Raw genomic sequence first — 12,457 nt, forward strand, 5'->3', positions numbered from 1 at the left:
GCCCTGCGCTTGCACTTGGGGAGGTGGGGACCCCTGAATGCAGTCATGTTAGGGACACCCATCCCCACTGTATCTGCTGATAGTAGTAGTTGTAGTAGTAATACTGATAAAACTTCTAACTGTGACTTCTTTGGGGCTTTGATGTAGCAAAATTCTACAAGGGTGCCCAGAAAGGGCAGGGACTGAGGCCTGAGGGCTTATCATACCAGAACGAATCAATTACCTACATTCTTCAAATTTGTAAAGCCTCAGAAGAACTTCATCCTTCATGCAAACTTTTTGCAAATTTCCCCATCCCCTCATGACCCAGGGAGGTATAAGCTGAAGGAGATATTTTTAAAATGGTGAACCAAAATTTAAAAACAAAACAGTTTTCTCCAAAAGGGCAACGCTGAGTTTTACTGTCTCACCCCGATGTTACGGCAAAGGGGGCACCTTCATGGGCACAGAGCCCTGCTGGAAGGATACTTCGCAGAGTGCCAGGCTGGGGAAGCTAGGCCGTGAGGGGCAAGGAGGAGGGATGTTTTATTCTTCCATTAAAATCTGTCTTCTTCCTTATAGAAGCATGTTCATTTTAGAAAGGGAAGAAATAATGATTGTCTCACCATAGAAATGAATTCAGTGCAGAAGTTCATTCATTTCTCTCATTTTAAAATTTTTCCTTTTCCTTCTTATTCTTTTATAAAACTCCTAGTGGATTTGCTATTGAAGTTGATTTTTGAGGATTTTTAAAAAATTGCCCAAAAGGGATTGCTCAAATTTTCATAAACACCCTGGAAAAATGAGACTTACAGCTTCTCAGGAATATGTGGATGGGAGAGGAGTGGGGCTAAGGGTGCAAATTCTGACTGGACAGGTTCTGCTTCTGTATTGCTCAAAGTGTGTGTGTTAGAGTATATGTCTGTATATTTTTATGGTTACTGTTATTTGGGGACTATTTCATGAAATCAAGTGAGACCACAGCTCTCAGTGGAACTGTTCACTGCAATCATTAAAACACCTTTCAGTTCCCTTCAAAAACTCATTTACCAAATGACTGCCTTCCAAATGTAATAACACTGAAGCCAATATTCACTGAGCCCTTACTATGTGTCAAGCCTTGAGCTAAGTGCTTCACACATTCAGTTATTTCATCCTCAAAAAACCTCTATGAGTTGTATATAATCCCCCAAAACATTATTTGTATAAACTCCATGAGTTAGATAACCCCCAAGAAAATCTTCTTGTAAAGGGTAATTTATAAGGAACTTGTAAAGAAACCAGTGGGGAGGGTATAGCTCAAGAGGTAGAGTGCATGCTTAGCATGCATAAGGTCCAGGTTCAATCCCTAGTACCTCCATTAAAAAATAAATAAACAAAATAAACCTAATTACCTCCCCCACAAAGAAAGCTTAAAAAAAAAAAAAAAAGGAAAGAAACCAAAGCAAAAAGGAGCCAAATAATTCACTGCAGGTTACACTGCAGCATGAATTCACAGGCAGGCAGCCCGTCCTCAGAGCACAGCTCTGATCCCCTACGTTGGCTGCACTGATTCACCTGTTCCATCGTGAGGTCAATCATAAGAGCAATTTCCATCTGAGGCTCTCCTAACAGGCGACTGGACATTTAGGCAGGGATTCCACTTATTTGAAATCGATAAACATGGTGTCCACTATGCTCTGAGCTATGGACTGAGGCTAAGGGGCTCTCCAGGAGTCTGCAGGCTAACGGAGAGAAAGAATACGTGACTCTAACACGAGGGAGCTTTGGCTAAGTAACAGAAGAGAACAAAGAGCAGAGTTAGGTCTTCTGCCAGCAGGGAGGACTAAGCAGATGGGAGCAGCTCTCTTCTCCAGACAAGTGCGTAGAAATGCTGCATAATGATACAGACAAATCGCTAATACATAGATGAAGTCCAAATAAGTGAGGGAATGGTGCCACAGACCACAACGGTGCTGTAAACCAAATGGGAAGTTCCCGTAAACAAACTGACTCCAGATCGGATGGTTTAGGGACAACCATAGAGGGAGGTGGGATTCAGGAAACAAAACAGTCATGAGAAACAGAGAGAAGCTGTTACTACTCTCAGGCTGGAAGTGATAAGGGGAAGGACAGTTTTGCCATACTTCAAAGGATGCTGGAGCCCTGGAGGAGAGATCTCCACAGGCTCTTCTACCATCTTGAAGAAATGTGGCTTCGGCCAGATAATGCAGCTTGGAGCGAGGAGGGAGGGGCAAGAGATGCTTGACCTCTTTCTTCTCCACTCTTACATCCCCTGCCTCCCACTGGCAACCTAACCACAAGGCAGCTGGCAATGGAGCTTGGGTGATGCAGTTCGTGGGCCAGAGCAGGGGAGAGAAGGGTGGGAAATGCATCTGGGAGCAAAGGGCATGGCAGTATTCATGCCTGACACAAAGGACTTTAAAACGAAAAGCATTATTAGGAATAAAGAGGAGCTCTGCTTAATGATAAAAGGAACGAGTCATCTGGAAGCTGTAACAATCCTGTACCTGTGCGAATCTCACAATATAGGTTTATCAGTATATAGAGGAAAAACCACAGGAGACAAGAGCAAATATACTATCATACTGGGAGGTTTTAACATATCTCTCCCAGAAAGTGACAGATCCAACAGACAAAAATTTTCTAAGTCTATAGAAATTTGAACAACACAATAAGCTTCATATAATGGACATATATAGAATTCTACTCCCAATAACTTAAAACATATAGTGTTTCTGAAAACCATGCAAACGTCCTTCAGCTGGTGAATGGATAAACAAACTGTAGTATATCCACATAATGAAATATTATCCAACAATAAAAAGGAGTGAGCTATTGATACATGCAATGACATGGACGAATTTCAGTTGCATTATGCTGAATAAAAGTAGCTGGACTCAAAAGATTACATATTATATGATTCCATTTACATGACATTCTAGAGGAGCCAAAACAAAAGGAACAGAATACAGATTAGTGATTTCCAGGGACCATGGATGATTGAGGGGCGACAGGGGGGCACTACAGAAGAGCAGACAAGGATGCCAGGACTGTCCTGTTTCTATTGTGGTAGGTAGTCCCTTGATTGTGTGCATCTGCTAAAACTTACAGAACTGTACACCAAAACCAGAAATGCTACTACATACAAATTTTTAAATTACATTTTTAAAATATTAGTCTATCCAGGCTCAACAAAACGTATCTAGAAATTTGACCAAGTACATGACCACAAGGCAATTTTAAGAACTATAAAAGATTAATAACATACATGCTAAATTTTCTAACTACAGTACAATGAAACTCTAAATCAATTATAAAAATTTTGCTCCCAAACCTCATACTTTTGGAAACTATGAAAATGCATTTAAAAAGAAATCAGTGGGTCAAAAAATACCATAATCGAAATCACAAAATATTTAGAGCTAAATAAAACCAGAAGTGTTAGTTATGAAAATTTGTGGAACATAGCTGAAGTGGCATTTTGAAGTGAGGAACACAGCCTTAGTTGCCTTAGATTTTATGTATAGAAGACAGGAATTTTTTTTTAAATAGTAAGTTAACCATTTTGCTCAAGAAGTTATAAAAAGGACAACAAAAAAATTTAAAGTAAAAAAAAAGGATATTTAAAAAAGAACGAAATTAGCTGTAATGTTAAACAAAGGCACACTGTAGAGAGGCCTGTTAATAAAATGACAATAGAATTGTGGCTGACAGCCAGACAAGAAAACTATGAGAAGAATGCAGAATCCAATCAGGCAGAAGAAAGATAATCTGGAGCCAGTCAGAAGAAAATCTGGCAAAGTCCAGCTAGGAGTGTAGAATTTCATTCCCCCAAATCAGGTGATAAAAAATGGAGAGAGTGTAATTAAAATTGGTGCCCAAAGGGACAAGTGAAGCACTTGTTTATAAATCTTAACCCACCTGAAAGGTTTTGGCTGTGCATCCCGGCTCACCCATTCTCTGGCATAGACAGGGCTCAGTTCTAAGAAAGGGTGTAGTATTTGCCAATCTGTGACTCAGGCAGAATTGGCCTAGAGCACAAGTTCCCAGGACCCCCAAGAGCTTTTCTTTTTCATGGGTTTAAGCTACCAATATTTAATGCCTTTGCATTTAAACCTAGGAATTTAAAAATGCTTTATTCATTTGAAAATAACAATAATAAATCCAATACAACATTGTTTACAAACAATGCAAAGTGGAAAAAATCCAAATATCCACAAATACAGAAAAGTGTAAGGGAGCTGTAGTTTACTTATACAATAGAATACTACACAGCTTATTTTTAACTAAATCTATAGATAAAGACATAGATAAATCTCAGGGGGGAAAAAAACTTTTGAATGAAAAAGGCAAGTGACAAACGAATAGAATACATCTACTTAAATTTTTTAAGGCAGAAAAAAAAAATTAATGGGTAGAAGATCTTGAATGCCAGGCTGAATTTGGACTTATTTCTGTAGACAGCAAGAGTTCATTGTTGAATGAATGAGTCATCAAAAGATTCTGAGCTGGAAACCCACAGCTATAAGATTCATCTAGCAGGTTCTTAACCACACACAGAACTCAGAGGGCTGGTGTCCTTGCATGGGTGTGTGTGTTGGGTGGTACTTCTTTATTTTCAGGAAATGGAATATTTCCTTCAATGATGAGGATAGTCAACAAAGCACAATGGTATTGGCAAGATCTGTGACTTTGTCACTGACAGAAATCACAGATATTTTTATGTCACCTTATAGTTGTGGTAGATGTGTTAAATATCCTTTATGCTTATCACAATTTGGAATTAGAGTAGGTATTAGATCTGCTGCTGGATCGCATTTTTTAATGAGTTAATAAAGAAGCACATAAGTCACAAATTTGACTCCTAAAACATTTTGAAAATGCATTTCGATATAAAGGTTTTCTTTGCAATTCTATGGGTTTCATTTTATACATTTAAAGAAATGATTCTGAGAATGTCCATCAGCTTCACCAGACTGCCGAGAGTCCATAGCACAAAAAAGGTGAAGACTAAGTAAGATGGCTAAGAGGGAAAGATGAGGGCAGAGCCTTGGAGGCTATGTAAAAATCTGATCCAGTGGTGACAGGGCTGGGGTGAGGGTGAGAAGGACGGGAATAAAGCTCAGTCCTCCAAGTGTCTGACTCATTTCCCACCCAGAGCCGGCACCTAGCACAGTGCCTGGAACACAGAAAGGACCAAGTCAAATTTGTTACATGAATGGAAAACGGACCTGGTGTGGGAGGCTCATGAGGTGGAATATACTGGGCTGGTCCAGTGAGTGGGCTTATAAGGCTAGAAAGACGGGTCAAAGGGGATAGAAGGTGTTGCATCAAACCTGCCTGCATACAATGAGGTCTGGCACTAGAGCAGGTGTAGGGAGCTGGAGACTTGCGGAGAGCTACAGCACGTAAAGGGCTCATTTGTCTCACGAGCCTCCAGAGAGCCGGGAATCACACACTGGTCTTAGTTTTTAATTTCACTGATCTTGTTCCAAATTTGCCTTTTCTCCTTTATAAGTGGGACTTTTGAGCCATTGTTGCAAAGCACATTTTTCAGTCTTCCTTAACGTCTTCCACAAAAGCAGGTTGGGACAAAACTTTTTCTCGCCCAGAGCTTCTATTGCAAGACATGGCTTGCTCTATATAACGTCACCCCTGCAAGTCCAGGATCTGGAGCCATAGAAATCACAGAATTCAAGAAAAGGCAATTGGATTTTGTAATGGTAAATTTTATGTGCTAACTTGACTGGATCATCAAATGCTCAGATACCTGGTTAAACACATACTGGTAGAGGAAGGGAAATACACTCTCTGCCTGACCATCTCTGAGCTGGGACATTCGTCTTCTCTTGTCTTCAGACATGGACTTAAACTGAAACTTACACTGTCAGCTCTCCTGGTTCTCAGGCCTTCGGACTCAGACCAGAATTACACCATTGATTCTCCTGGGTTTCTAACTTGTCACCTGAAGATCCTGGCACTTCTCAGCCTCCTTAACCACATGAACCAACTCCTCACAATAAATCACATATAGATTATATTTACATATCATATATATAGTATATATCACATACATGATTATATATATACACATATAAATCCATATATATCATATATATGGTTTTATATATCATATACACATATGTATTAATTTCATATATGTGCATATATATATGATTTATATATATATGTATAATTGGTTCTGTTTTTCTAGATAATCCAGACTAATATGGATTTTTAGAAATACCAGATGGAAAAAAAAAAAGAAATACCAGATGGAAACAATCTTCTTGGTCTACAATGCTCCACCTACAAAAATGTTACATAACCATAAATTCAGAGAAAACCATTCCCATTGTGCTCATGACGTACATCATTATTTTGAAGCATTGAGCTTTCAAAACCAATGGAATCATACACAGATTCTACCCAATGCCTCCATTTCACAGTTAAAAAGACCCAAGCAAACCTGAGGATTCTGGAAGTCTAGAGATGTGTACAGGGTCACGTAGATACTGGTAATTAGAACAGTTGAGCCTAAGAGCCAGGTTTCCTAGATAGCAGTCTAGCACTCCCTTGGATAACCCAGTTGTCCCTCTGGTCTATGTTTTAGATAGCTGTGGACTATCTACAAATAGAAATCTTCTATTCAACTTAGATACTACAAGACTCAGCATGCAGTCAGAAACAGTCACTTATAAAAATGTGGAGTTTTAAATGGAAAGCTGGGGGAAAGTTTGTGTCACATAAGATAGTCAAAGGGTTAATATCCTTAATTTGTAAGAGTGCATCCTGTTCTTACAACACATATTTATTGAGAGTTCATTAGCTACTTGACTGTGGTAGACATTGAGAATACAATGCTGAGTAAGAACAGCATGGTTTCTACTTGCATGGAATTTACTGTCTAATGGGCAGAGACAGACTTATCAGAAATTACTGTTGGGAAAGGCATCATGAGCAGCTTCTTGCCTCCTGCCTAGAAGGGCTGCCTTGGGCCTGGAACATTACATTAAAAGAGATGAAGAGCCCTCACAGCCTGTACTAGCCATACCTCTTTGCTACAGAACATCTTCCCCTGTTCCAGGTTTGATGTGTACTTCTTTGTTCTGCTTGAGCGTGTGGGTCAATGGGCCTCAGGCATGCCCCCAGCTTTCTGTATTTCAGACCCCCTGGGGGAGGTGGAGGGGTTCTTTCATCCGTAGCACAAAAGAGGTGTGTGCAGGTCGTGGCTGTGGGATAAGATCTGGCCTGCCAACCATAGGGGATGGATGCTGGCTATTGATGCTCCTCTTGCTCTGTCTCTTGTCTATGGGAGGAAAGTGTTGTTCCATCCAGAGCCTGTGAGAGTCATGACTTTCTTGGCAAACCATGCAGCTGGCTGACATCCTGGGACTCCTGTTCTTGGTAGTAGGCAACAGATACCACTTTCTCAACAATTGTCACAACAAAACAATAGCTGAAGGAAAGGGATGCCCACTGAGGGAGCATTAACTTCCTCTAACTGAGAGACTGACCCATGCTGGATATGTGACCCAGGTTGGGGAGTGTCAGGGAGTATCAACGAAGTGACTGTGCTGAGAATAAAAGTATAAACAAAAGCCAATTAGGGAAGGATAGAAGAAGGTGCAGACATGACAGGCAAAGGAAACTATGTGCAAAGGCAAATATGATATATTTGAAAAACTAAGACTAGTTGGTGCTGCTGTTGTATTCACTAATTTGTTTTATTGTTTAGATTTCACATATATTACACAGTATTTGTCTTTCTCTGTCTGACTTACTTCACTTAGCATAATGCCCTCTAAGTCCATTCATGTTGCTGCAAATGACAAAACTTCATTCCTTTTTTATGGCTGAGTAGTATTCTATCATATATATATATATATATATATATATATATATATATGTATGTGTGTGTGTGTATATATATATATATATATATATATATATATATATATATATATATATCACATCTTCTTTATCCATTCATCAGTTGATGGACATTTAGGTTGCTTCCGTATCTTGGCAATTGTAAATAATGCTGCTATGAACACTGGGGTGCATGTATCTTTTCAAATTTTCTTTTCTTTTCTTTTCTTTTTTTGGATATGTACACAGGAGTGGAATTGCTGGGTCATGTGGTAGTTCTAATTTTAGTTTTTTGAGAAACTTCCATACTGTTTTCTATAGTGGCTACACCAATTTACATCCCACCAACAGTGTAGGAGGTTTCCCTTTTTTCCTCATTCTTGCCAACATTTGTTATTTATATTCTTTTCGATGATAGCCATTGACAGATCTTTTTAAGTTTGCTAAACAGATCCCTTTTTTTAAAATCTTATTTTTTGCCATATTTATTGACCATTTATTCTTTTGTAAGTTGGCCAGTGCTTGTCATTTGTCCATTTTTCTACTTTTGATATTTCTATAGATTTGTGTGACCATTATATATCATGATGTTTTACTCTTTGCTATTCACATTTTAAAATATTTCCCCACAATTTATCCTTTTTAAAATGTCTTTTTGAAAGTTGTTTTACATGTTTATGATGCAAATTTGTTTGCTTTATCTCCCTGCTTTGATCTCATGCTAGAAGAGGCTGTTCCTTCCCAAGGATTATAAAAATGTTCTCCTCTCTTTTCTTAGGATATTGAGTCCTTTTTAATATTCAAACATTTAATCTATCTAAAATCTCTTTTTATGTAGAATGAGTGATTGGGATTTTTTCCCAAAATGTAAAAAGTAGAGGTTTCAACACCACTTACTAGATAATACGCTTTTTCAATCTCTCGATGTTATACTAGGTCCCATACCCATTAATTAGTCTGATATTGAACTACCTCTTTTGTTCTTTAGATCTCTCTGTACATTCCTGTACCCAAACCAGGAATTAAACTGTTTTAATTACTGTAGCTTTACAATATGGTTTGATGTCTGGTAAGGCAAATCTGTATTATTTTAAAATCAGGAAAAAACCATAGAAGTTTGCATATATATGTGTATATATGCGCGTGTGCATTCTTACACATGGAAGGTTGATGGAGAAATGCCTTTGAACGAATAAGACTAGTTGAGGAGCTGCAAGTCTGAGACAGTGCCTAGAACAGAGAGTTTCAGGAAAGTTTGGAAAAATAAAAGTAGATTTAGGATCTCAAAGGAGGTGAGTGCTCACACTTCTGTGGCCTGTAGACTGAAGGCAGAAAGAAAAGCTGGAGACAGGGATCGATCTCTGTTACTTCTAGACACTAGCACCAACTGCATTTCAAGGCCCCAGCAACCAGGAAACCGGTGAGATGTTGAGGTCAGCTGTTCCTCCCTTTCAGCCAGTGTTACTGACCCCAGTTCTAGGTGCAGTGTCATCAGCTCTTTGTGGGTTTCCAGCCCCCTGGGTGCAAAGGGTCCCTCATCTTTCAGCTGTATGCTTTGTGTTTCATTGGCCCACAGCTTTTAATGAAAACAAATCTTGCAAGTCAGCAAATATTCCTTGAATGTCTGACACCTTCACTGTAGATCCTGTACAAATCTTCTGCAAGGGCCCATGTCAATCAAAGTCAGAGAGTGACTGGTGTTCTTGTTTACCACGTGTGTAAGCACACACACCTAGCTTGGGGCCCTTCTCTCTGGGCTCAGAAGTCTCAAAACAAGGGCTTTCTTCTCTGAAGGCCCTCTTATCTCATAGTGGGTTTGGCCTCACCTGTACAGGACAGGAAACTAGTGGCACACAGGGTCTAGCTCCCCAGGGCAGAGCTGGGCCTCAGCTCTTCCTTCCAGACACCAGGAGCCACAACAGGGGTGGTCTAACCAAAGCCTGCTTAGGCCTCTTGCTGGGATCATTCTGAGAGTCCTTGGGGTCACTGCTGCTGCATTAAAAACAGACTCCTGGGGCATTTGAATTGCTGCATTTTTATCACCTTTCCTATTTGGCCTCTCCCAGGCAGTGCTTGTCCTGAATTTTGGCCTAATGACACCCTTATAAGACACGGTAGGGGAGAGCATTGCTCAGTAACCAATGAGAACGTCGCTGGGCACAGCCAAGGTGGTTCTGCTAAAATATACGAGAGGGAACGTCTGTGCATTACTTTGCTCTCCCGGTCCAAGTGACCCAGGACCAAATCTGCTTACTTGCCTCACTTCCAGTATTACAGGTGTTTACTGGCCTCCTCTCCACGGAAAGATGGGGCACAGGGCCGACCTGTGCGCACCCACTGAGAGCCTAGTCTCTGCCCTGCCCCACTTCCCCTCCACTTAGGCTTGGTGCGACGGTAGAGGAAACTAAGAGAGATTAAAAGGCTCTTGACACCCCTCCGTCCCCTTCTCCAGGTAGGCCCGGGGGAGATCGCAGGGTGCAGGGCCAAGACCTCGCCAAGCCTCCCACCCACCAGCCCCGACTTCGGGTTGAGGTGATGGTGAACCTAGAAGTGGGAAGGTGAAGAGGTGCCCCGCAGGGACAGGCACCGGGGGCAGGCCCGGTCGCGGAAGCCCCGCCCTGCCCTGCCCCGCCTCCCCCCGCCTCCGCAGGACCCTGCTGCACGCTGGCCGCCTGGCCGGCACTGCCGCAGCGCCGGTCGCCTTCATCTGGTCGTCAGCGCACAGGTGAGGACAGGGGATCTTGCGCCCGAGCCGCCACGGAAGGAGCGAGAAGCTTCATAAGGCTGAGAACAGGGAAGGAAGGAAACGGAATCGGATTCCTCAGGGGGCCAGTGGGAGGGACCGAAGGACGCGAGCCCCACATCCTTGGGCGGCGGGGAGGTGGTCCCTACTGTGCCCAGAGACGTGGGCGCGTCTTTACGGAGCGCTTCTTCGGGTCTGGAGATGCGCTGGGCTCTTGGCTACCTTGGCTGTGCCGAGACGCAGTCCAGCGTGGGGCCTCCCAGATTCTGGAGCGCTGGATCCCAGGGACCCGACATCCCTTTGCAATAGTCGCCAGCCAGCAGCCACATACACCCGCCCTGGGTCTTGAAAGGGTTACCTCGGGCTCGCGGGTCACGACTATACACAGAAACTTCCCTTGTTGGTGTCCTTTGGAGAACAGCCCTGTCTCTGCTCTGTGGATATTAATAATCGGTGGAAGATTTGTTCTGTCCAGAGAGGTCTGTACAGGTGAGAAAATCCACAAGAAAAGCTTGATTTCTTTTTTGAAGTTTTTTTGAGTTTAAAATTTCAGCGAACCCCCTCTTTTCCCTTTCCTTGCATCTTGGTCGGGGGGCGGGGGTTGGAGGGCGTGGTAGATGATGATCCTACAATGTAAGCCCAGCTTCGGGTCTGTCTCGGAAGTTGTAGGTTCATCTGGCCCCGGGAAGGTTTTCCTTTGGGAGAAGTGAAGTGGGCTTGTGTTTAACACAGTGCAAGTTTTTGGGAACTTCTTAAGTCAGGGGCCAGGGACACGCTGTCATTCTGTGCTCTCTCTTACCTGCAGCTGGAAGGAAAGATGTTCACTGGACTGACCCGCCAACCTTGTGAGCAAGCAGGTTAGTATCGCTCAGCAGCAGCAAGTGGGATTTTGTCTCATCACACGAGAACCCCAGCTTTAGCCCACAGCTCTTCATCCGTGTCCCCCTGCTAACGACGGTTTAACCCCTTTCGTGTGAGGCTCAGTTGCTCACTTGGCTTTCACCACCAGTATTTCTCAGATAGAAGTCATTCTTTTCATCAACGCTACACAAAACAAGGACTAACATGCTTGTTTCGCTCAAATGGTTTTTCCGGTTTGCATAATCCATTAATTTGGCCCTTGTGGTTTCCCTTACCCAGCTGTGTGTTAGGTCTGCTTTAGAATATTGTTGATTTTGTGATGAATTGTAAAGTACTTGGATCTTGCCTCTCTTTCCATCCAAGTGTTGTTGCTGGCACGGCGCCTACAGCACACACACCACCCCCCACCATAGGTCAGTGTTGTTACAGTTGATACTGCAGGCACATGTGTAGAATTCTCATACACACTCAGACACGCTTCCAAGCTTGCCCTGCCTGCCTGCCTCTAGAGCACGTTTTGCAGTTGCTCATGTGGAAGCCCAGAAGGGGCACCTGGTAATTACAGTGTTTCTCCAGGCCTAATGACAGCACAGTTTTAGGCTGCATTCCCTAGATGAATTAGATCTGGTCTAGTCCATTTTGCTTTGTGATAGGCTTTTCTGCTTGGGCAAGGGTTTGTTTAAGGTAATCATAGCTTTTTACCTGAAAATTGCTGTAGCGCAGAGTAAGTACTTAGGAGGCCAGCACCGTGGCTGTGGTCAGGAGACTGCTTACATATCACCCTCCTCCTGCCCAATGGACAGATGTTCTTTAATTGTGCCCCTAAATTGGCTATGCAGAACACTCTGAAATTTTCACATATATACTGTAACATCACACATGCAGACTAACTTGTTACATTCCTTCCAAAGGACAAGTTTAACTGGGCAGATTAAATCTCTACCTTGTCTTGTTGGTTGGGGGCGGGGGGGGGATCCCTTAAACCTCTGTAACTTACAC

General features: G+C 42.4%; 1 protein-coding gene and 1 long non-coding RNA gene across 6 annotated transcripts in view; one reads left to right on the plus strand and one right to left on the minus strand.

The window, feature by feature from the left end:
• LOC107033228 (uncharacterized) overlaps positions 1 to 12,457 on the minus strand; it is a 121,459-nt gene that overhangs the window by 64,303 nt on the left and 44,699 nt on the right. The window lies entirely within an intron of this gene.
• ENTPD3 (ectonucleoside triphosphate diphosphohydrolase 3) overlaps positions 10,489 to 12,457 on the plus strand; it is a 30,326-nt gene continuing 28,357 nt past the window's right edge. Inside the window, exons 1-2 of one of the 2 annotated variants that reach the window (XM_031686798.2) lie at positions 10,489 to 10,579; positions 11,403 to 11,454. In XM_031686798.2, the coding sequence (XP_031542658.1) occupies positions 11,415 to 11,454 (40 nt within the window). In that variant the 5' untranslated portion in view covers positions 10,489 to 10,579; positions 11,403 to 11,414. The other variant, XM_015236321.3, reaches the window with a different exon arrangement.

The sequence above is a fragment of the Vicugna pacos genome, chromosome 17, assembly GCF_048564905.1.
Source record: "Vicugna pacos chromosome 17, VicPac4, whole genome shotgun sequence".
Classification (NCBI taxonomy): domain Eukaryota; kingdom Metazoa; phylum Chordata; class Mammalia; order Artiodactyla; family Camelidae; genus Vicugna; species Vicugna pacos.